The 25,147-nt window shown below is 48.2% G+C and overlaps 1 protein-coding gene across 2 annotated transcripts; it reads right to left on the bottom strand.

Annotated features, from left to right (window-relative positions):
* Positions 1–819: 819 nt before the first annotated feature.
* EWSR1 (EWS RNA binding protein 1) lies at positions 820–24,069 on the bottom strand. Of its 2 annotated transcripts, none has more exons than XM_064522335.1 (17): positions 23,965–24,069; positions 20,675–20,711; positions 20,368–20,419; positions 17,901–18,024; positions 12,201–12,387; positions 10,672–10,839; positions 9,685–9,899; positions 8,932–9,112; positions 6,072–6,109; positions 5,528–5,560; positions 4,456–4,574; positions 3,669–3,798; positions 3,109–3,231; positions 2,818–2,995; positions 2,312–2,409; positions 1,399–1,669; positions 820–1,032 (listed from the first exon to the last, which is right to left on the bottom strand). In XM_064522335.1, the coding sequence occupies exons 1-17, from the start codon at positions 23,975–23,977 to the stop codon at positions 993–995; spliced, it is 2,007 nt and encodes a 668-aa protein (XP_064378405.1). In that variant the 5' UTR covers positions 23,978–24,069; the 3' UTR covers positions 820–992. The 2 variants fall into 2 exon arrangements, with proteins under 2 accessions (XP_064378405.1, XP_064378406.1); XM_064522336.1 differs by having other exon boundaries at positions 6,072–6,106.
* Between the last annotated feature and the right edge of the window lie 1,078 nt (positions 24,070–25,147).

Here is a 25,147-nt window from a genome sequence, read left to right as displayed (position 1 = left end):
GGAAGTCACGAAGGCAGGGAAAAGTCCCCAGCGTGACAAGGGCAGAAGGAGGCTGCACCCCACAGCGCCCATTTGAGGGCACCGAGTTTTCCCTGCCTCCTCGTCCCCAGAGCCAGACCGGGCTCCGGCTCCGACACCGGCACCTCGATTCCCCCCCAACTCAGCTAAAGGGAGGTGCAGGGATGAGCCTGGGGGGAGCTCCCCAGTTTCCCTGCACCACGCCAGCCTTCAAGCACTGCCCCCCCCCCCCTTTCAGATATTCACTGTCCAGGCTTGAGCTCCAGGGCTCACCAGCTACCTCTCACAAATACCATTACCCCAACGCTCGGGAAATAACACAACGGACACTGGAGATACCAAGTCAAGAGCCCAACCAGCCCACACTCCATTGACAGCCACGATGCAACTCAAATCCAACGGATCATTGAAACCCCGCAGTCATTTTCACCCCGAACGCACAGCACAGGCGAGAAAGGCTGGTGGCTGACGGACCTCGCTTTGCTCCTCCGTGGCCTCCTCCGTTACGGCAGCTTTCGCATCCAGGCTCCCCGGCTCCTCCCGCAGGAGGCCGGCAGCGAGGTCCTGGCGCGGGGCTGGTGCTCCGGGCAGAAGGTGCTCAAGAGAGGCCAGAAGTTGTACGTTTATAAACATTGGGAATTTTATTTTAAAAAAACATCACAACCATTAACATTGTTACAGTTAGTTGCCGCCTCTGGGATTCGCACACGATGATACGAGCATGCTCACAACAATGGTTTCGCACTGGTTTAGTTTTAGTTAAACAACCATTTTTAAAAGGAAAAAAATAACTCAGCACACTACCGTTGAACTTGGTTTTAATGTTTCTCCACAAATGGTGAAAAATACTAAAGTACAGACAAGGAATAATCATAATGTTGTGGCCAACATTATAAATATGGAATTATAAATTTAAAACATTTTCTGGTTTAAAAAATAAATCTGGTAGTAAATGCAGCTCCGTGGGTCTGCCTCTAGTAGGGCCGGTCTCTGCGCTCCTGGCGGTGCTCACCCCTGCAAGCGGAGAGGCCGGGTCAGGAGCGCGTCCCCTCCCGGCGGCTCTTCCCATGGAGCCGGAGGGATGGCACGCTCCTCGCCCGCGCCCAAGGGGGTCTGAAACTAATGTGGCCGACTGCAGAAGTGAGGGGCCCTGGAGACCCCCCTCTCCCCTCCCACATCACACTTTCTATGGGTGTTGCTGGCTTTGGGGTTGCTCTGTCCCACAGTCTTCCCAGTCGACCGAGTTGCTCCCCTTTAGGTGCCAAACCTCCCCTTCCGCCCTTGCGGACACTTCAGCTTGCCCTTTTTCCCAGGCAGTTTGCCCAGACGGCAGCTCTCTCTCGACCCATCAACCCCTTCTCCACTCACTCCCGTACATACTTGTCCATTTTTCCTGGTCCTCCGCGCCTTCCACCTCTGCCTCCGCCTCCCATCTGTTCCATGAGCGGTCCAGGCGGGCCCCCAGGTCCTCCTCCTCCTCGCCGTCCTCCTCCTCCATATCCACCTCGATCCATACCCCGGCCCCCTCTGAATCCACCTCTGTCTCCACCACGGCCACCTCTGAACATGCCACCAGGTCCCCCACGGTCCATGAGGCCACCTCCTCTTCCGCCTCTCATCCCCCCGGGGCCGCCTCTACCACGGTCTCCACCTGGGAGAGAGGAAAACATAAGAGCAAGAACCTACCTACTCTGGACACCTCTCCAGCCTTTCAAACTCTTGTCCCTGCACAGGAAATTTGTGGCCCAAGAGCTGGTGGGAAACCCTGAAGGCAAACGACGTTGCCAGACAGGAGATCCACTCTGCTCACTGTCGGCTTGCACGGGAGAGCAGTTACGGGACTGCAGGATCAAATGGACCAGGCTGAGCTAGGCGTAGCCAGAGGTGACTGAAGCCAAACCGCAGCAGCTCCCAAGTCTCACCAAGCTTCTCCTCCACAGCCAGGAGAGACAGGGCTGACGAAGAGGTCACTGCCTGGGAGCGACAAGGTGACAGTGCTGCTTTGGGGAACCGGAGCCCTGAGAACTGCCCCAAGGAAGAGGCTCAGCAGTTCAAGACGAGCTGGAAAGCGCAGGAGAGAGCGGGCAGAGCACAGCACTTCTCCAGTCTCCATCTCGCAGCTCAAACAGGGATGTTTCCCCAGTAACTCCCAAGGGTTGGAAAGAGCCGCTCCTCTGAACTTGTGATCAAAGAGCCCCATACCGTGCTCAGGGCAGCTCACTGCCCTTATCTTGGCAACACCAGTGCCTACAGCCCACGCCCTTCACAGTAGCGAATGCTGCCACACACATACCTGGAGGGGGGAAAGGGGGTGGCAGAAACCCTTCTGGTTTAGGAGCCTTGCACTGATTACACTCTGTTCTCCAGGCGAAGTTCTGGTTTCCACATCCCCTAGACAGAACCACCAGTTAGCAAAGACTGCAAACACGTTCCTAGCTAAGTGACGCCACCCAGAAGTGCTGCTTGGGCGCTAACGGGAGGGCACAGCGTCTCGGTGCTGGCCAGCAGGACCTGGGGCGAGCCCCTTGGCCTGAATTATTCGGCGTGCCATGCGGTGGGAGGGCTGTCTGCAGACCGACGTCTGCTGGGTGATGCTGCAACGTGGATAAAAGGACCTGTGCCTTGGTGCTCTGAGCTAAAAATGACTATTCTCACCACAGTGGAGTAGCTACGTAGGTAGCACACTCCCCTGTACCCGCTGCGACACGCGGAAGAGACGAAGGCAGCGTGGGACAGTGCTGGGTATCTGCCCAAGCAGAGAGGGGAGCTTCTGTGCAGGGACAGCAAGCCGGTACTTACGGATTGGGACACTGCCAGTCTCCGGCTCGGTGCTGGACGCTCCCACCGGAGGGGTTTCCTCTGGATCCCCGGGGTCCTCTTGAGGAGAAGCCACCTCTGTCTCCACCTCTGCCTCCCATCCGGCCCATGGGACCGCTTGGACCGCCAGGACCCCCTGGACCACCAGGACCCCCTGGACCTGAAAGGAAGACTCCATTAATTCCAGCAGTGGTTGAAGGACGGGGTGTAGCTCAGCAGCCATTACACGTTTGGCTTTGCCCGTTTGGGGCCTGGGGGAGTTGGACAAATTACCTCCGCGGAGTGGGGGAGGCATTCCCCGCTGCTCGCGTGGGGGCATCCCGCCTCTCATGCTGTTCATCGGGCCCTTCTTCCGCGTGAGAGAAACTTTGATCTTGCTCCCCTGGAAATCTTTTCCTAGAATGAATACAAGGGCAAGAGCCTCATTTTGTGCTGTGAGCTTCCACTATTTACTGGACCCAGATACAACAGACATCTTTCTACCAGGGTACACAAGTGCACAGAGTCATTAATCACACAGAAAATTTCACCCAAGTGTCAAAGAAGGGAAAAATTTCACCTGTGGGACTAAGATAAACTCTAGTTATAGGAGAGTAATGGGGGAGAGGAGCCTGGGCTACTGTGGACAACCATGACCCAAAGCAGCATGCTCATCTGTCCCAGCTAAAACCAAGAACTTTTTAGGCAAAAGACTACATAATTTAGAGCCAGCCTCAAACGACTATTACCCTACATGCACTGAGGATAGAAATTCCCACTTCTATCAGCCAAGAATTGAGCTGGAAAATCTTGAATAAAGTGATGCCACCACAGACCATGCTCCACGTACTCACCATCAAACCACTCGACAGCTGTTTTGGCAGTAGATGGGTCATCGTAGGATACTGTGGCATCTCCTTTTGGTTTGCCAGTTTCTTTGTCAATGTAGAGGTGAATCATAGGCTGCCCAGTCCTCTTGTTCATCTAGCAGGAAATCAAAAGATCATCTCAAATCACATCTCCCCTGTAAGCTGAGTGACGACTGTCTCCTCTGTTCTGCTATTCAACCTGAGACAACGGGCGTCCTAAGCACACCTCATTTTGGCAACTCCATGGCAGAAGAAAGGGACCCTCTGGCTCACCATCTACAGCAGCTACTTCCCAGATGACCAAACTGCCCCCCAAAAAAGGACTGCCTGGCACACAAGCCTCTCCTGTAGGCACCTGTCAGTGCAAGAAACAGGCTATGCAGAAATAGAGTGAACAGTGAACAAACTCTCCTCTCATGTTCCTCCATCTCTCTGCAGCCACCCTGATCCCTCCAGCCTGCCAGCAGCAGATCTGCAGGGGCACACTTCCTCCACTTCGAGGATGTGAGCATTGCTGCTTCTGTAAGGCCAACTGGGATGTCAAGGGACAAATCCTGCACGGGTTCTTCTGGAAAGCCTGAACTACAGGTTAACTCCAGACCGTGGTGGTCTTACTGCCCCACTGGCAGGAGACCTGCCCGGTTCCTGGATAAGAAGGCTTAAAGGGAAACGATCAATACGGTGGTAGGAAGGAGGGGGCAATCCCTTTCCACCACCCTCTGTTAGCTGGAGACATGCTGGCACTAACCTGCATGCACACGTTCTTTCTCACCTTGACAACACCACACTGTTTGAAGAAGTCTGCCAGATCCTCCAGAGTCACATTATCATTGAGTCCCTGCACATAAACTGAACTGTTGTCTGAGTCCTCGTCTGGGTCCATAGGTGGGCCTAGGAGATAATTCACAGTGTCACGACATAAGAGAAAACCAGGGAATTCCAAACAGCGGTGTACTTTTATCACGTCACCCCCCACACGGGCTGCTGCTTCTCTTTCAATGAGCGTATTTATAAAGTGACATGAAAATCCCGGCATTCAGAGCAGCGATTCTGCAACGCCTCCTAAATGCAGGGAGGAGAACTGCACTGAACGCTACGGCCGAACGCCTGGCAAGACCGTGGCTTTAGCACGCGTGAGCTGGCCTGTCTCCCACTCTCTTGCTTTAGTCCTGTGCAGCAGCCAGGCAGACACCCACCCAGTGGGATGTAAACTGCATGGTTAAGCCACTTGGTTATAACAGGGGATATCTAAGATGAGACGTAAGGAAAAACTTTTGTGCACAAAAGACATGACGTGTGTTAGGCTCTGCATCCTCTGTGCTCCTGCAGAGAGACATTCAGCCCTTCCTTGCTGCACTAACCACCCCTTTTGCCAGAGAAATATGCTGATCGCAGAAGACTGATGCGTAACTACCAAACACATCTGCATGACAGAAGGAAAGAGCTATGTGCCTACAGGCCAGGGGGTGGCAGGACAAGGCAGCAGACGACCAGACAAGCTCCAGTCTAAAGCAGCCTGAAGTCTGCTTTTTTGCTGTACCAAATAGCTACCGGTCAGCTACTCAAAAAGGCCCCCGCTTCCCGTGGAGGGGGGTAAACATCTCACAAACACCGGCAGTTTTCCACCAGTCCAGGTGTTCTGACAAATCAGGAACACAAAAATGAATGAAATGGCCATAAAGAGCCTGGAAATGGCTGAGCATCCTCGTGCTTCTTCTCCAGAAGGGCAAGCAATAGGGCTCTGACCTTTACGGGCAACAGCCCTTGTCTGGAGCAGAGAACGAGCACAGAAGGTCTTAATCTCACAGTCTCAGGAGGGAGGCTGAGCAGTTGTTTGCAATTACCTAAATCAAGGTCTGGTCCTTCTTCCATGTGTCCTGCCAGTCAGGAGAGAATCATAAAAAGCTGTGTTAGTGCACGTCTCAGGCTGAAGAACTGACACACACAATACTATCTACTTATAACCACCATTTGATGGCATTGGTTAAACTCAAATTGACCTGCATTGCAGAAATGTCAGCAATGCACCTTTTACTTGGTGATCAGTTTGCTATTTTTAGCAGCCTTTCAAAACCATTAACCACTATTACACTTTTTAATGCTTTACCAGGCCAATCAGTTTTAAGTTTATTTAAAAAAAAGTTACTTTAAAAAATTTTATTAAATCCAAACCATTTATTTTCCCCAAATTACAGAAGTGGTTTCAATTCTTCCAAGTTACCCTGTGTCCTGTAACCGCATACCCCTAGGCATTGCCGGCAGTACCCATTACAGTCTTGTTGCATATGTCATTTTAACCACTTATCAAACTAATAAAAATTATACTTTTTCTAAAAACTGACTGCAATTTTTTTTTAACACTATCCATTGTAATGCTCAAAAACTTACCACCAGGCTTATTGAAGCCACCTCGCTCTCCAGCGCTGCTGGGGGGATAAACGAAGAAATGAAGGCCTTTCCCTTTACAAAGCCAGTACCGCTCTGAGCCTCTGCGGCTCACTGGGAAGAAGGGCACTGGCTAAACATCTCCAAACAATGCATCTGTCTCTCTCTCTCTCATCTCGTCACTATGCCTTTCTTCAGGGCAGCTTGCTCAAATTTCCTTTACATACACAACCTCGCTTGTCTGGGTTTAGACACCACTTTTGCTGTCGGTACCCTTTCATCACTTGTACGGGTATTATCAGTGCAATACTTGGCAAAAAACGTTTCCGAGCGTTACAAATTGTGCTTTCATTCAAAAGAAACCATCAGGCCATTCACTGGTCAACTCCCTCCCCTCCGTGTGTACATAAAGGTGCACCCTCAGCCTCTCGCAGCAGGAGAGCGAAGTGAGCCCGCAGGTCCCTAACATTAACAGTTAAAAAGGCAGCAGACAACCATACGCGATACCTACAACACAGTTCAGATGACATTTCCACTAAAACCTCGGTATAAAGCCATACATTCAGGTCACTACTGAATTTAACAAGTCTCTGTGGGAGGAGAACTTACAGAATACAGCGAGGGCTCGAAGGCCTGGGGTGCAGCTTTGTGGACACAGACCAGAACGGAAGATTTCGGCACACGCCAATGCAAACTCACGGCCGCAGCTTTCATCAAAAGCTTTGGCTAAAGCCTTCAGTTTATGACTGCTTTCAAGTGCTGGCTGATTAGGAATATGCCACCTGAAAAGGATTTTTATGTTTCTTTTTCTTTTTGGAAAGACAGAAGTCGTTTTGAAGGAGACAAGCAGAGGAGGGAGAGCACCACCTATTTTCTAGCAAGTATTGCACCTCTAATACTGGAAAAAAAAAGTTGTCAATACACAGTTTCAAGCTGTTGCATGCAGCTTTGCCTCCTTTTGTTAAAGTACACACCATATATGTAATGTCTCTCTTTTTAAACACATACTTTTACACTTTTTAACGTTACACAATTCTAAAGTAGTATACCTCCTCTGGTTTTATTACCAAAAAACAAGTATGCAGTTACCAAAGTTACAGAAGGATTCCATTTATACAATGAATACATTTGGTTAAAAATATTCTATGTATATTTTTCCTCTCCATATGGACACCGTGTCTAGTCCCACTTTTCATTATGCTGCCGGCTGAGTACTGAGTACGGGTACTTTTTAAGTATTGAAGTGTATACAAGGCTCTCACTTTGTAACCTGTAGCATATAAATGCGACAAAGCATGTTAAAAAGTTTCCATGTTTAACAGCCAATGAAAATATAAAATAATTGAGTCAATGAAAAAGGGCATGTTAATAACATCGAGCTCCTTACCTGCTGGAGACACTGAAATCCATCACCACAGCATGATAAGAAGGGCCGAGTTCCCCTACCTGCCCTTGGTGTTCGTGGAAAGGCCACCTTTTCTATGGACAGCAGAAAATCTATGTCCATAAAGCAGGGGGCCCTTTTTAATTGTCTAATCAAGTGGAAATCACTACATACGTAATTTAATCTCGGATTACAGGCGTGATTAGAGACAGACGGCAAATCTTTTGCAGTGAGAAGCTCTGAAGGGACTAGCAATTTTAAGTTGTGATGATAGATATTTCAAGTGTCTACATCTACTTTAAACCGTTAGAGATAAATACATCATGGGTGAAATCTTTATACAGAACCATGGAATTCTGTTCCACTCGTGCCAATTCAAGCCAAATGCATTCCAACATGAGTAAATCTTTTTCTTCTCTTTCCATGTACTGGATAGTTGCATTTCTCCGATAAAGATTTCATGCCACTTCAATTCATTTTGAGAGAGCTATGCAGAATGGTACTGTCACTTGCCCAAACTCCGGTTGCCACCAGGTTGTAAGACAGCTTAATAAGTTGCCCATCCACAAGAAGCTGCAATTCTGGCTGCCCTGCCAAATGCGAGGGCTGGCACTTTGCATCCCACGCCGTATTTCCCGTGCGCATCTGTGGACACTCTGCATAGCTCTGACCTACGTTGCGAAGGGATGGAACACACACAAAGCTACACCTTCCTTCTCTTATTAGCCTTTGGTATTAGTCCACCTTCCTCACCTTTATTAAAACAGACACCACAGACAGGGAGACAAACTGCTGACCTGAAGGCACAGGTTTACTAAACCAGATTTTGCCATCAGTTAAAATGGCCAAACTGATTTAGACCACCCGAAAGCTCCAAGGGGGAGCAGTCCTGGAAGTCAAGTCAGATCTTTGCGTGTTCTCGGGGCCTTCCTGCACACTCCAACCAAGCTCTAAGTACTCCGGCCACTCAAAGCCATGGCTTCAACAGCAGCAATCTGCCCCACACATACACTTACGACAGTAGCTCTGCGTGCTACTTCTAAGGTAAAGAGGCTGACAGTGTAACACGAGGCTGACACGAGGCTTCCGCCTTGTACATACCTGAACTGTCAAGATCCCCATTAGCAAGGCACAGGAAGTGACTCCTGGACCTGGCGGAAGGTTTGTGTGTGTTCGATCCGAAGTTACTGTTAAACCCCGCAGAGGATTTCACCTCTGCACGACCACGAAGGGAGCTGAAAGTTCCAGGTTTAGCAATACCCATAATTCCCCTGTGCCCAACCAGCTGCAGGAAAAGAAAAACAGATCCTGCTCCTATTTCCCCTAGGATAACATTTCCATGGATTAGAAGCAATGCTGCTATAGAGATTTGCTCCATGGAAGTACAGCTGGGATTGTCAACCTTTCAGTCCCCTCTTTCCGTTTCAAATCCTATGGGTAAAACAGATTTAAGTAAAAGGAGAAAAGATTTGCTCTTACCCCATTCCACCGCGTCCTCCTCCCCGCCCACCTCTGCTCATGCCTCCGCGATCATATCCCCCTCTTCCCCTGCCCCGGTTATCAGGGCCGCTCATGTTCCGGTTCTCTCCTGGGCCTGAAAAGCCTCCGGATTCCTGTCCATATACATTCATACTGCTGGGATGGTCCTGACGGAACGAACCTGAGGAAGTTTGTAACGGAAACGTTAGGGAGCTGCAGACAAGAACGTGTATAAGCTGCCTGTCCCCTATCAAGCCTTTTCTTACCCCCTGCTTTCAGCATCAAAACATAACTAGTATCCCCAGACAACTGTTTACGACAGTTCCTATAGCGGCAGTGCTGTTTAAAGAAAGATGCACTGCTTTTCATTTGCAGGACCAAGATTTAAGTTAGACACTATCAGTCTAAACTCTCCAGAATTGTCACCTGGCAATACACAGTTGCTTATACCAAGTCTTGCCCACCCCAGGCCGCACCAGTATTTCGTATTTCTGTGTGTTTCAGCCACCCGTTCACTTTCACCACCCCAAGGCAACCATCACAATTTGCTACTGAGCCAGGCAAGCCAGCCTGCAGTGAGAAAAGACAAAACCAGCTACAGTACGCTCTCCCTTCAACGTGGTTGCAAGCTGAGACCCTCCAGACCCAAACAACGAATGCAAAGCCTCTTTCTGCATGCAGCACACCTCCCTGTGTGAGGGCCACAGAAACCAACCCTTTAGTCGATAATCACCCAGCTCAAAGCACACTCACTCTGCTGGCCGTAACTGCTGCTCTGCTGGCTATACTGGCTTGGGGCCTGGCTGTAGGATCCAGTCTGGGGCGGGTAACTAGTTGGCGGCGGCTGCTGCCCGTAGCTGCTTTGCTGGCCATAGCTAGTCTGCTGCCCATAGGTGCTCTGTTGCCCATAGGTGCTCTGCTGGGAGTAAGTGCTCTGATCATAACTGCTTGGCTGTGTGGAGGAATAGCTGAAAGACAAAAGCATTAAAAACATGAAAAGATAAGCCAATTCACTGGAGCGCGTGCATTAGACTGCAGAGGTGTCTCACTAGAGAGTAATGCAAGTTTAAATCCTATGTACTACTGAAAAACATGTAAAAAGGTGAAGTCAGCCTGCGGAGGCTAGTCTGATGGCAAGAGAAAAAATAAACCTGACTGATTTTGCTTTTAACAGTATATGTGACCACTCACAATTCACACACAACTCTAAAAAGAGGCAAAAGCGTCAGGGTAAACATCAGCGGCAATGCAGATAACAGGCTTTGCTTCTGCCTTGGCCCTGAAATAGTTTCAGCTGATGGAAAATAAAACAGTTCTGCTTCATGTATTTCAGGCTTTGAGAATTTCAAAAGATGCATTCTAGACGTCAGCATCCATACCATACCTAAGAGTGGTTATTAAGGATACCCGCGGGCAAGACGTGAGCCCCTTGTCAAAACCACATGTAAGGAGGTGACAAAACGTCACTTTCACACTCCCTATCTAGGAAGTTTCTTAAAAGCATTTGTCATTTTTGCCTTCTTATGCAGATATGCATGCATAGACATCTATTCACTCACTCATAGCCTCATCTTCCTTACGAGAAGTACCCCAACAAGAAATCACACCTCCCTTCCCTCAGAACATCAAACCTCCCTTTAAATTTGTTCATATAAAATCCCTTCAAAAAAACATCTTGCCCAAGCTAAGCCAAAAGTTCCAGTATCAGCTGCACCAGGCTCAGCTTTCCAGAAGAATTACCTGGTAGGAGGGTAGGATGGAGGCGCAGTGACCGGCTGCATAGGGTAACTGGCAGGCACCTGAGGATAACTGTAGTTACTCTGTCCATACCCTAGGCTGGGCTGGCTGTAGCCTGTCGTACTTGATTGTGGCTGGCTAGTCTCTGCTGGTTTGCTGCCATCCTGGGGTCTAAAAAGCAATATTAGCAATGAGGAAACACTGATACAAACCTCCTTCTGTGGCAGCAACTAGGGCACTCAAGATCCCCCCCGCCGCCACACACGCTATAGAAAGGTGCTACCTATTTCTTGTGGAAGTGTTACAAACTGGCATCAAATCAGCGTCAGTCATTCTGACAGCAGCTAATACACACTGGTTACATACTGAACATGTTGCCATCTGCTGATTGGTAATTTATACACTTCCCTGCCACCACGAAAGGCCTGGGCAACATCATTAACAGCGCACTTGAAGAGCACTAAAGCTTCTGTTTACCAGATGCATTGGGAAACCTAAGGCAAGGGATTTAGACTTTGGCTCTAGAACGAATCGAGGATGTGAAATGGCCAGGAAAGCCAATCAGCAAGGCTGTCACTCCACTCTGGCTGGTTTTGCACAATGCTCGTAAACCATTAGCTCAAAGGCAGCCAGAAACTTTGTCAGTTACAAGCATCGCTGTTTGGCTTCGAATACAGGGCAATGAGATCTTGCCCCATATACGTTATCTGGTGAATGGGAAGCAACGTTCAGTATGAACTCCCAAGGCCTGAAAACGAAGAGAATTCTTGCACAGAATTCACACATCCCCTTCTTTCATATTTATCCCTTCCTGTTTATAATCTCACAGCGTTTCTTAGAGCCAAGTAAAAACAATTAAACTGCTTTTGTTGTATGAGGTGGAAAATTATTCATTTTAAATGACATCAGAACTAATATTTCAAGTGTTATCTGAAAGATAGGGACAGAGCTGTGTTAAGCTCTATCTTTCCTAACCAAAGCAGTTACTGCAAACATCAGGTAAATGAATAAAGCAGCTTTTACTTGCTACTAAATAAGGCTCTATTACGTATTCTACAAATTTCCTGTACTGAGCAAACAATTACACCAAACACGCTATCAACAGCGCCCGGGCACAAGCAATTTAGAAAGCAAATTGCCTTCCGCACATGCACCTATTCAAATCACAGTATGTAACATTATCCTAGGTAACCCTGTGACTCAGAGATCAGATCAGACGCTGGTCAATCTGCTGCTTTACACCACGAGTCAAGCGCCCGTTTTTGCTGGGTGGTTGCTCTTCCCATCTCATGATAACAGTGCTGACTCACTGCGCCTGAGCAGGAGCTACCTACCCGGCTTCCCGGGGCCTCGAAATGGTGGTGGGATCACATGCAGCAAGAGCAAAGCTCAAAGACAACAGGCAGAGAAAAGGCATATGCAAAACCGGTGGGCCCCGGTTCGCCCGGTGGTGGCCTCGGGCTCACCGAAAGGGCTCTCTTCGACAGCACAGCAAAAACGGCTTTAGGAGGAAAACAGAAAACAGATGTTACCTTGCAGGTGCGGATGTGGCTGGCTGCTGCCCATAGGTTGGGTAGGCAGGCTGGGTGCCATAAGCGGACGGTGCTGCGTAAGAAGCCTGGGTGGTGGTAACCGTAGCGGTGTTAGTATCGTAGGCGGCTGTGCCATACCCCTGCACGGGCTGACTATATGCGGGGGGGGCAGTCGGGGTAGTATAACCTAGAACAAACGACAGCCGCGTCAGATTAGCTCGCCAGCCTTCCTCCAGCGTTTCAGACTATTTTATTTTATGGTTCATGGTTTATTGAGATCTCAGAAACAGCACAGATTTTACCATTTCAAGAATGCTACATGTAACCTCAAAACGACACGCTAACCCATGCCACCCCTTCTGCCTTCCTCAGAAAACCCCTGCAAAGGGAAACCTCAGCCTACACCCCCAGCTCAGCCCAGGGGAGCCAAAAAACACGTTCCAGGACCTTACGGAAAGCCACCTGCCAAACAGCACCTACAGACTGATTGTTTATAGCTACTGAAACCCAAAGCTAACGTAATAAAGTGCACACAGGACAAGCCGAGGCATGCAGAGCCTTCTGAAAAGCATAAGACGAGACAAAGCTCTTGTTAGCTCTAAAGTAAAATAAATTCAATTGATTTAAAAAAAAGGTTCAATCCCATCCTTTCAGGGTTTTGAAAAATGAAAGCACAAAATGGCACAAGCCTGACTTACGAGGTTTTCTGGAGCCATTTATAAAGTATTGTTTGAATCAGTAATTCTAGAAACAAAAGAAAACCACTTTGCTTTTGCTCTAAGTTAAGGGAGGTCAAAAAAAAAATACATGGTAGCTCCTTATATTTTATTCTACTCCTCTGTTTTACTTAGAATTTCACAGTTTGCTTTAGGTAAAAAGCTTAAAGATCATATAAATATATTTCTGAACAACTCTCCAAGAATATCTGAGATCCCAAATGACCTCCATTTAGATTAGCCTTTCCAGCAGCCACCATGGTGTAATTCAGCCAACCACTTGGCTTGACACAAAGGTGAAAATCAGGTCTTAACTTGGTTTATTTTTCCCCTCCTCCAGTTAAGAAACTTGCAAGCAGGTTTTCAAATCATGAAACAAAAGACTGCACGAAAAAACTTTACCAATTAAAAATTTTGTCAGCAGAAGCTGACTTACTGAAAATATAAAACTTTAGAGCAACCAACTGGTCTCCATCTTACGGATGTGTCCTTAATTGCATCAATTAAGATAACAGCTCCTCCTTTGCTTGTTATTTTTATTAAACACAAGACATTGGTGATGTACTCTTTCTTCTAATTATATAGCATTTTAGACAAATTGTGCTGTAGCTTTTTATTTCAATTCCCCAATTTGCAAGGAGAAAGTACTTCCGGCAGAGTAAAGCTGATCAGTCTGCAACTCCTTCCCTTTCTTCAACCATGCCCTCACAAAGCACCTTCCCAGCTCGCTGTGCTTTGCTACAAAACCTGCTACAAAATCAGGCCCCTTCCTAACTGCTTGGAGTGGCAAGTAAAGAGGAAGAGACGCAAGAAGCGGAAGCTCACACAGCACAGCAGTTACTGAAAAACAAGCTTCAGTTTTCTGTCCTGACCGTTATTGTCAAGTTTTCTCAGGATCCTGATGAAGGAGCTCCAAGTGGACAGAAGTTTGTCCATTTTTTTGCAACCACATCAGCTAAAAGAGAGGCTCCCACAAGCCTTGTTTCTTCTACACTTGGCCTACTAAACCGACTACACTACCAACGAATGCCCATAGGCTAACTTCCCCATTGCAGTTCTGCCAGCCTGGAAACGTTAAAGCGAGAGAGAAGACTTGTCTCCCACCAGGAAATAACTGCATGAACCACCAGCAAATCAGTGCTCAAAACCATTCAATCATTCCTTTTTGCTGAGAGGATCTCTGAAAAGCAAAGTCCTGTTCCAAGCGTTACTGAAAAGGGTGAATGAAATGATGCTGAACAGGATAAAACAAGCATGAGTTAGAGCCTCAGACAAATTTAAACAGCTCCAATGCTGAATGTGAGCCACCCACGGCATTTCCACCAAGATTAACCAGTAACAAAACTTAAGGGAATCCTTATCTTAAGTGGATGAAGCCTGAACACTTACTAAAAATGCCTGTGGTTTGCAATAAGGTTAGTTCTAAAGTAAACGTCACGGAAACCAGAGCCCTTGAGTCCCAGTCTCACCCCGGGCGAGTCTTGTCACAGGTAAGAGGCACAGGGAGCTCTTCCCAAGCCCGACCCCTTTGGGACAGTTAGCGGCAACACTACCCCCTCAAATTTAACGAGTGAGCAGGTTTGCTAAGATCTAGCTCTGCACAATCATTAGAATAAAAGAGGAGAAAAGATTATCCTAAATTTTAATACTTCGGCTCTAGCTGGAGCATTGCGCTTGTGAAAACAGGAAGTTTCCGTACAAACAGAAAGGGCAGTGATTTAAAATTCCCCTGGCCTAAATTCTCATTTCAACAACTCAGTTTAGATGCACAGAAAATCCTCAAGAGCTGTATTTTTGAGGGGGACATTAGCATTACATCCCTTCTCTGTCCTCCCCCCACCATGTAGCAAGATATACGGAGAGGCTGCAGAACAGATAAGGTAATAAAAAAGTAACAGAAGAACTTTGATAGCCTGCTTAAAGAAGTTCAGTTACGTGGCTCAGTTTCCTCTCAAAGTATCCAAGCCTGCAAGCAAAACCCTTATTGAAGTCTGCGAATCCTTCACGCAGAGGGGAAGCTTGCGGGATTTGGTCCTCAGAGAACACCGACTACAAATAACACTGGATTCAAAGAGATTTATTCTGAAATATGCAGGCTTCAGCTAGCTGTTTGGCATGCAGATTTTCTACTGGTGAGAATCCAGGGAAGGAGAAGTAGAGGCTACCCTCCCTCTGCACTGTTTTCATACAACAGATTATTGCAGTAGCCAATACATCTATGGCTGTGTTATTTTCAAATTCTGAATATAAAAAAAATTAAGAAAAAGAAATATAATTCTAAATTTCACACGTAAAAAGAGAAATAGGGACTGGTTATTCACAGAGAGTAATTCCCACTTAGCTAGCTAAAGTGGATTCATACTTGGATATCTGAAATTATGTACTTGCCCCCAAATGACATTTCCTGAAATCCAATAATCATAGCAGATGCAACTCTTATTTATTCTCGTAATTCATGCTTAGATGCTGCAGTGATTAAAGCGTGAACCATGACCACAGATTTCATGGTGCTGATTAATCCTCTAATCCACTTTCCGTCTGAGGAGTCGCAGACAAGCCTACAGGCTCACGACCCCGAAACCCCTCTCCTTCACATCAAAGCGACAAGACGACTCCAAGACACCTTTTCCTACAGCCACGGGAGGGAAGAAGAATAACCTCTGCGTTAACTCTCACCTCGGGCAGCCCGAGAGGAAAGTCAGCACAAGTCAGAGATGGCAGATTGCTTCAGACTGAAACAGGTCCCCAGGCAGGTTAAAACAGCCCTAATCTGAGGCAATGAGGTGATGCAGAGGAACCGGCTCTGCCATTCTCGCATAGCCCAGGAGGGTGTAGCTGCCCAGGATTTGGATTTCCCTGACAACAAACAGCATCTTGCAAAAAATAGACCATTAAGACAAAAAGGCACTCTGCTTTTAAGTAGCTCCAGACATTCCCCTGCTACAAAAACTCAATCCTTAGGAAAAATAAATTGAAATTCAATGTAAAAACTGAAAGTGTCTTTGGGCATTGAGATGTACGCCCCAGGCAACACCAAGGGCTTTGTTTAGAATGAAAAGCCACAATGAGTATTAGGAAGAGCTAGAGTGATGGAAAGGCCGGCTTTCAGCGCTACCTGTTCCGTTTGCACAGCTCTGACCCTTCAGGGATAGGCAGGTATTGGAAGAATAAATACAACCTGGCGCTCTGCCTTGAGGATAACATAAAGCGTTCTGCCACAAACAAACGCTACGTGGATTGAGGCAAATAATATCTGCAGGCCTGATGTGATCTTCCATCTGACCACTTTCTAAGTTTTCTTTTTTGATGAAAAAAATGAAGCTTTTTGCCTAAAAATGAAGCTGTACAGGCAAGATGCCTAATTTATTATCCCTCCAGCAAGCATACCCCCAAACCAGAGGGACAAGCGAGAACATAACCAGTATAACCTCCTGTGACCCTTGCAGGACTGGAGTCAACAGTAAGGACTAAGGAACTCGAGCATTTCTAAGAAAGAAATCTTGGAAGTCTACAACTCCATTCTACTATTGGTTTATGTCTATACACTGTTAAAGGGAAAGAAAACCCCCACAGATAATCCACAGTGACACTGGTAAAGGCTATTTGGTTTCCATTCTGCAGGACACAAGGTAACTGCCAGGCAGAAACTTTTCTCATCCATAAAGATGTTTAATACTAAAGTGCTGTATAACAGGATATACTATAAGATAGCTTTTTCCCCTCTGCCTCTTCCTTGTGAAGCCTTCTCCAACGGTTTCTGTGGCCAGACACCCCATAGGCATATCGCCTGTCTGTGCTGGTATTCGCATTCTTTGGGAAATATTTAAGAAAGCTCCTGCTGTAGTAGACATTTATGTCTTTCATAATAAAGGATGGATCTGCAGAAAATGGTACTCAGAACATCGCTTGGAGGAAAATCTGTATTCTTTTTCAATGACTCCTGAATAGTCAAGTCCAAATATGAGTATGTCTCAGCTTCTTTTTAACATTAAGACATTTTCACAAAACTCCAGTTTAAAGAGCATACATTGGAATAGTTTACAGAGCACTTATGAACATGTGAGGTATGCATCTGTACCGGAAACCCAAAGACATAACATGGAACATGCAAAGGTGGTGGTCAGAACATCTGGACATGTCTAATCATGCTGTTCACCCTTTAGGAAATGATACGACAACGGGCTTATATTCACCTGAAACCTCTTGGTATGGCTGTCATTACTGCTTAGGAAGTTTCATCCATAACGTACGCCATTCAGAGGAACTTTTCAAAGATGCTCATCTTAGAGATGTGGAACTTGCAAACAGCATTACATCCTACCAGAATTCTTACTATGATTTTGTGTGTGTATGCGTATGTGTGTGTGCGTTGTGATGTTGCATATTTTTAGTGCTAAAAACAAGTGACACCTAAAGGGTTAACATCACAAGTTTAGACAGGATGAGACAGCATTTTCCATGCAAGAGTGAGCAGGATAGTCAAACCTGTACTGGTCCCTTCTACTGTGGGAAGCACAAGACAAAAAGTAGAGGGTACACTATCAGAACAGGCATACAGACACTTTCACTGATTTGATTTTCAGGCAACTGAAGTGTTCAGGAAACAGGTTGTCTGCACAGGTTCAAAAGCAGCCAGAGTACACATTGCCAAGGAGCGCTGCTGCGCAGCCTGTGCTTGCTTTACTCTTTTAAAGTAAAGTACATTCTGTAGCCATGCTTAGTTCCACAGCATAAACCAGCACCCAAAAGGTTCCCTGAAAAATTAAACGGGTATGTTTGTTTACTCCTGGCACTCAGCCCACCCACCTCTCAGCATCATCTTAAACTGCCCTTCCATCAAGGGAGTAAATCCTCTCCGCATCAAAGCAGCCCCGAGTAATTCAGTACAGTTTAGGCCGGAGTTCCCCAATATAGATAAGCCAAAGCCTTTAGCTCAACTCTTTCCCCAGTATAAATAAAGTCTTGCAGGCATAGCGGCTCTTACCGGTCGGAGGCTGCCCATAGGAAGTTGCATACGCAGTCTGCCCATACGTTGCAGTCGTCTGAGGTTGCGTGTAGCTGACGTCAGTGGGTTGTCCGTAACTTCCATAGCTCTGCTGCCCGTAAGTCTGCTCCAAAGACGGCATGAATTTAATTCAGGAACAGAAGTGACTTACATGTTTCGCACAGGCACACACACACTGTTCTGGTGGTGGGCACAGACCGGGGGATCTGTGTTACCTGATGTACTGAAAAGCAATCTGAGTCAAGCCAAGCCTACTGTGAAAGTCTAGGTGCTACTGCACATTTCAGTTCAGGTCTGTAATGAAGTCACGAATGCAGTTTTTCAGGGCCACGACTGGAGGGACATCTTCTTAAATTTGCACAAAACACCTCTGCTCTATGCAAAGCAAAACATGAAAACATCCGGCTCGTAATTACCTAGGCACACAGGCACATCAGATACTTCCTCAAGCAACCTGAAACACCGGCAGTGGGACTGCTAAGAGGGCACAACTGCACTAAGTAAAATAAACTCAGTCACTTCAACACAAAACTGCTGCAACATTAACTAGGAGGAACCTATTGAAGCTTTCAATTAAGACTGTTCTTTATGCCCACTTTTCAAGAGTCTTAAAAACAGGAGACTATTTAGGCATGTGAAGCTAGGATTAGCGTAAGCATCCTAGGGTTCACCATTCCCTAAACTGTTCCAGTTAGGGCTACTTCTATTTTAGTGCCTTTGCAGGGAAGCAGTCGGCAAGAGAGCAGCTCTCAATTCACACCTTACCTGAACTTCACTTTCAAGTACAGACAACCACTACAGAACTGCTTCTGTACCTCGACTTGCTCAGGCCCAAAGGCAGCACTGCAAGGCAACTCTCCAGCCACGGCAATTTGAGCAGCAGCCCAGGGTGACTGGATTAGTGCTGAGCTGCTGGTGCTGCAGTTTTACCAGCTTAAAAGCTAACTACCCTCAGCCCTGTGCCACAGGCCAGCTGGCTCAAACTTCAGGCACCAGCCAACTTCAAACAGATCTGAGCGGTCAACGGCTTGGTTTAGGATAAAACTCTAGTTACAGCTCAAAAAGCAGCACGAACACAAGCCTTAATATCTAGATTCTTAATGATATTTACTGATTTCAGTGAGAGCTGGGAACCTAAATGCCTTTTGGATCTAAGCTGATATCTCAGCCAGTCTCACTAAACTCAAACCACAGATCTTAACCAAGAGCAGAAAAGCTTTGACCAGACTCAATTTTTTTGCCATCTGTCAAAGTTACAAGAGGCAGGAAACGCTGCAAACCTCCCATGGCTATTTGCCTACAGCTGAGTTTGAGTTGTGTTAGTCTCACACTAAAAGGATGTTGACGAGGTCTGTTTTCCTATGTTTGCCAGACTTCACTTACTTTTCTGTATAACCTCTGCATTCAGAAGTAGTTCTTGGAACTGTCCTGTCTCGATGTATTTATTCAACATAAAGGTGTTGTGGTCACCATTTCAGATGACCCAAATGCCAAGACTGAACCTTATGCTCCTCCTGTAATAGCGATATTTTTACAAAGGACATTCTTACGCTGCAGCAGCAACAAAAGCTCGCGTATTCACACAACCTCATCCGCCTTAGACTTGCTAGCTCAGGTAGCAGCAGCACGCAGCGTGGCACAGGTAGTCTGACCAGGCACGGTTACGTTAGCCCACGCTCAGCTCCACAGCGCTACAGCTAAGCTACCACCACTACTGGAATTAACCAATCTGAAGCTGCTCAGCAACCCTGCAACACTGTAACGGAGTCGTTTTTGTTTTCATAATATAGACATACCCTTGGGAGGCAGGTTCTTCCCCCTGAAAAAGAAGCTATCCAGTGATGCTGGGGAAGATTAAACAACTCTACTTTTTAAGGAGAAAAGTTTACCTTTAAAAAACACACTCAGAATGTGTATACAAATACATTTCTAACAACTTGGACCCTAAGGATTACAAAAGCATCATTTAATTAATCTCTTAAAGATCACTGTCATTAGGCAGTCTAGTCAACTGAAAACGTTAATAGTTTTAGCAATAACACCTTAATGAAAAATCTATTCTCTCCTCCAACTGCTGCAATTTCACAAATGAAATTTCCTCACTTTTTTTTTTTTTTTTAGGTTTCTATCCTACACTGCTGAGTAAAACGCCCACCAACATGTTGGTGTCAAACACACACCAAGCACGAGGTTTTTATAATTCTCTCAGCAACAACAACCTTAGGCTAGGAAATAGTAAGAAAGAAGGGGACTGTTGAAACTCCTTGATTTCTAGGTTGTTTTCACTTTAAGAAAGCATTCAGATTGCGTGGGAAGCTACAAGACAGCTCCTTAATGACGGATTTTGACATTGAAGTTCAGTGTTTTTCATGGCTGGCAGAGCCCTATGGAGTTTGCTGGAAGACATGTGATTCAGCAGCAATCATAAAACTGTTCTGTGTTTTACCTGGGTGGTCTGTGCATATCCTTGAGCTGGCTGAGGTGCATACGCGCTGTAGCTGTAAAATGAATTTAAATACATTTATAAGGCAGCCCCATATTCCTCACTTCTGTAATACACGTATCACACAAGACAGTTTTCAAGTATTCAAATGACTTCTGCTGAAATTCCAAGGCAATAAATACAAAATCTAAAACTTAAAGGAAAACCATAGGACTTGCACATATGCTTGAGTTAAGACTAAACCACAATTATTACATACTTATATTGCACCTTTTTAAAACACAGAGGATAATACTATAATGCTACTTACCCCTGCTGGGCTGCAGCTTGACTATAGGTACTATAATCTATAAGGAAAAAAAAAAAGAAGGTTGAAAAGACGGTTAACAAAATTAACAGTGTAAGAGCACAGCAAAGACGGTTAACAAAATTGACAGTATAAGAGCAGGGCAGCTGGAATTTCCTCTGGCAGCTTGAAAGGAGAAAGAACTGCTATAAACCACTGGAAATCATAGTTTCAAAAGACCTAAGGTAACTGCACTTTTGCAGTCTTTTTGAAGGAAACAAAACCTCTCTTCCCTGCATTGTTACGGCTGTTTGCAGCAGCAACTTTGATCTCAAATGACCCTACTTTAATTTAACTGCCACCTTGGATAACACCCAACCGGACTGGCAGTAGGGTGTTTTGTTTTGGAACAAAAGAAACACTGGGGCTGACACTTACAAACTCTCAGTTTCAAAAGGCCAGGTTGGGCCAGGCTCTTTGGATCTGTGGAAACTACAATACTTCACTCTTTCTATTTAACTTTCAAGGGCAAAAACAAAGTGCTGGAAAGTTCTAACACTCTCCCCATATCAAACTTCAAGACAGGCAGTTGGCAATTATTCCTTTCTCAAAGCCCTGATCTACGGCAATAGCCTGATTCAGAGGAAAACTGTAATTCAGAAAATGCAAGCAAGAGAAGTCTACACTTAACCGGTTTGCTGCAAGGGATGGAAAATGCAGCCGCATGGCAATTACGAGGCTATATTTGAAATGATTACAGCTCCTAAATGTATGCTTTCCCTCAAATTGCGAAGCATTTCCAGTTTCCTCCCAAACATCTAGGGCAAACGGTTGTGACGAGTATGTCGCTTAGACCGAACCTTCCCAGACAAATTCAAACTCTTCCAGAATCAGAAGAGTCCCACCAGCAGAGGATGGAGATCAGCAATGAGTTCAAACTCCATCCGTATTTGTCACTTGGGCCACTGCATATGACTGAGCTGGAAGCAGGCAGAAACTAAATGCTATCATAATTTTTCTCATACAGAGCCAAATAGAAAGAGGTTTAGGTGTTTCTACTGTCATAGTACTTAAGATAAGCTAATCTTTGGTAAAAACCCGATGCTCATGAATTTGAGGAATCTGGCTGAAGACTCTCTACAGACATCAGTTATCCCCTGATTATAAAGACTGCCTTAATCCCATTATCACTCCAGCTGTTTGCAACTGAAGTTGACAGAGCACCAGAAAACATTTTGAAAATCTTGTTTTCTACATATCACACACCAGAAGTTCCCATTTCTTGAGGCCACAGACTCATCCATAACAGCTTTCCACCCTTCTTCCTAAGCCCCCTACGTGAACATAGAGCTTCTCCTCCTTTTCACTTCTCTCTATTGAGGCTGGAGCTCAGGCCCTGGGGTATATGTTGATGGAAATGTATTAAGAAAGGAGATGCTGTAACTTTCGTAGCAATTTTTGACAGATGTAAACTATTTCACTCTGGTCAAAACGCAATAAAAAGACACTCAGCTACAAAGACTTCCAAAATCCTGAGACATGGCACATAAATTGTTAGACTATTTCAGCACTATTCCTGCTTTCCTTATACGCTGTCATGTTTAACATTTTAAAATTCCAGCTTGCTAAATTCAGGGCCTTGCCTCTTTTCTCAGTCTACACGTGACTACCAGCTCTGCGAAATGCCGCGTTAAATACCATCAACACCAATTCCCCCTCAACCAGTTGAGCTTCTTCCATCTCTCACTGCCTCCTCCTATCTCGGCGCTCCTCCACCCTTTCACGCATCGTGCTGTAAAAACTCCCTCATCCTCTTCCCCCTCTTTTCCAAGCTTCGCCTCCTCTCCACCCAGCAAAACCTCCCTAGCTCTCATTTAATTCCCATTTTCTGCTCCCCTTTGGGCTGCCATCATCCTTCAGGCTGTTCCCTCCAGCAGGGACGGCAGCTCCAGCCTTTGCCCCGGGCTGTTGACCATCAGCAACCTACCACTGCCCCAAAGAGGAGACGGGGCTGGCGTCTGGAGCTACACACCCAGTCTTCAGTTAAATCCTCCTTCGCACGCTCACATCCCCCTTTACAGCCTTCACACAGGCGTATCGAGATACTGCGTTCCTCCCTTCGCTAGATTTAAATCCAGGTAAGTAACTTTAATTTGCAATTTGTCTTCAGTAATTCCCCTCCTTTGCCAGAACATAGATTAGCGCACAGCGCTCAAAAAATATTATGGTTAATTTTGTTAAAACATCTCCGCGCCCTTATTTCCAATGGGAAATTAATCTTCATACTCCTGTTTCACGAGGCTCAAGAGCACAATAGCGCAGCCCTAAAATAGGAGCTCCCATGAAAGAACATTTCCATTTATTAAATGGAAAGACAGCTGTACTTTTAAACCCCGTTTTGACAATGCCATGGCACATGTTTCTTTAGTTTTTTTTTTTTTTTTAACTCTCCAAGGTGATATCAATTATTTTCCTCCATGCTCTTTGGTAGAAGACATTTTCCCTTGGGGAAAGGTCCAATATTCCACATGGGGCTTTAAGTCTACGTTAAGCACGGCGTGGCCACAGTTGATAACTCTGAATTTTGACCTATTTACACCCATTTGTGGCTCTCCCGTAGCAGGATGTTTCCCTCCACGCTGCTTCACTGGTTTCCTTCAAAGAAATTACAGCTGCACCACAAAACGGGCCTGAAGAGCCCTGGGAGAGGGCGAAGGCGCGGGGGGACCTCCAGCAGGGGGGGATTTGGGGGAAGGGCGTGAGCCGAGGTACGCTACCGCCCGCCTTCTGACGCGGAAGCGCCAGCAAAACGGTGCCACGAACGTTTCTTTTTAATAAAATTATTTAAAAAATAGGCACCGAGGTGTTCCCAGCAGCGCGGGGCACCGCAGAGGCGCCGCTTTCTGATGAGTCACCCCGGGGGCAGCAGCGAGGACCCCCGGGCGACGGGACACGGGGGAGCCCGGCCCGGCCGCCGCGGGGGGAGGGCGGCCGCGGCCCCGCTCGAGGCCCGGGCCCCCAGCGCCGCCCGCGGCCGAGGTTTCACCCCGCGCTGCCCCGCGGGGCGCCGGGCGGGGCGGCCCCGGCGCCTCCCCTTCCCTCCCCCTGCCGCCGCGGCCCGGCGAGCGCTGCAACGCGCCGTAACGGCAGCGAAACGGCGGCGGGCGCCGGCCCCCACCGCTCCCCCCCGACGGCTCGGCCCCCGCAAGGCCGCCCCGGCGCCCGGGGAGCGGCGCGGCCCGGGCCGGCGGCCGGGCGGGGGAGGGGGAGGCCCCGCGGCGCCCCGCGGCCCGGCGCGGCCCGGCCCCGCTCACCCGTCGACGCCATTTTCTCGCCTTCCTCCTCGGCGCTCCCAACGTCCGGCTGGTGCAGCCGCCGCCGCCCCGCGCCGCGCAGGCGCCGCCCCTCCCACCTCGGGCCGCACCAAGGGGACGGCGCGGGGGGGGAGGACCAGCGGCCGCCTCGCTGAGGGGCAGCGCGCGCGCCGCGCCCGCCCCCCTGCCCGGACCCCGGATCTGTCTCGGTGGGTTCAAAGGCCGGTACCGGCTTCTGAGGCGGCGGGCGCTGCTGGGGACCGCGCTGCCCCCGCGCTGCCCCGCGCGCCCCCCCTCCCGCGCGGCGGAGTGGTTCGGCCCGCCGCGGCTAGGGAGCGTCGCGAAAGAGCCGTCCCGGCCGCGGGGCGCAGCGCGGCGTCGGGCGGGGTCGCGGGGTGCCACCGTCCGCGCGTGATGTCACGGCCTGACGTCACGTAGCGGACGGCGGCAAGCGAGACCGCGGCGCGGCGTCATCGCGGGGCGTCACGCAGGGCGTTCTGTGGTGGCAGGGCGATGTCACCGCGCAACCTTGACGCTGTCACCCTGTCTCCCTGCGTGATGTCATCCTGCGGGGCCACGAATGAGGCACGACGTCACGCAGCAGGGGAGGGGGCCGGGGTCGGGCTGCTCCTGGTGCTCCACTGCGGGGGGCACCGGGGGCTCGGGGGCGCTCGAGGGGTGGCCGGGGCGCCCTGGCCTGGGGCCGGGCTTGGGGTCCCCACCCGGGGGTGCGGGTCGGGGCTGGCAGCCCCCCGGCGGGGCAGTGTCCTTGGGGTCCCCTGTGTCCATGGGTCCCTTGTGCCCTCAGGGTCCCCCTGTGTCCTCGGGGTCCCTTGTCCCCATGGGGTCCTTTGTGTCCTTGAGGTCCCCTGTGTCCTTGGGGTCCCCTGTGTCCTTGAGGTCCCCTGTGTCCTTGGGGTCCCCTGTGTCCATGGGTCCCTTGTGCCCTCAGGGTCCCCCTGTGTCCTCGGGGTCCCTTGTCCCCATGGGGTCCTTTGTGTCCTTGAGGTCCCCTGTGTCCTTGGGGACCCTTGTGTCCATGGGTCCCTTGTGCCCTCAGGGTCCCCTGTGTCCTCAGGGTCCCTTGTGCCCATGGGGTCCTTTGTGTCCTTGAGGTCCCCTGTGTCCTTGGGGACCCTTGTGCCCGTGGTGTCCCTTGTGCCCAGGGTCCCTTGTGTCCTCG

Source organism: Dromaius novaehollandiae, chromosome 17 (assembly GCF_036370855.1).
Source record: "Dromaius novaehollandiae isolate bDroNov1 chromosome 17, bDroNov1.hap1, whole genome shotgun sequence".
NCBI classification, from domain to species: domain Eukaryota; kingdom Metazoa; phylum Chordata; class Aves; order Casuariiformes; family Dromaiidae; genus Dromaius; species Dromaius novaehollandiae.
This window is presented reverse-complemented; position numbering and strand designations above follow the sequence as displayed.

Bases quoted from the DNA above. Each gene is read 5' to 3' on its own strand.
- EWSR1 (XM_064522335.1), bottom strand. The intron at 18,025-20,367 runs GTAAAACACAGA...TCTTTGGAGCAG, and splicing joins GATATGCACAGACCACCCAG to ACTTACGGGCAGCAGAGCTA. The intron at 5,561-6,071 runs GTAAGTTTTTGA...CCTGACTGGCAG, and splicing joins TGGCTTCAATAAGCCTGGTG to GACACATGGAAGAAGGACCA.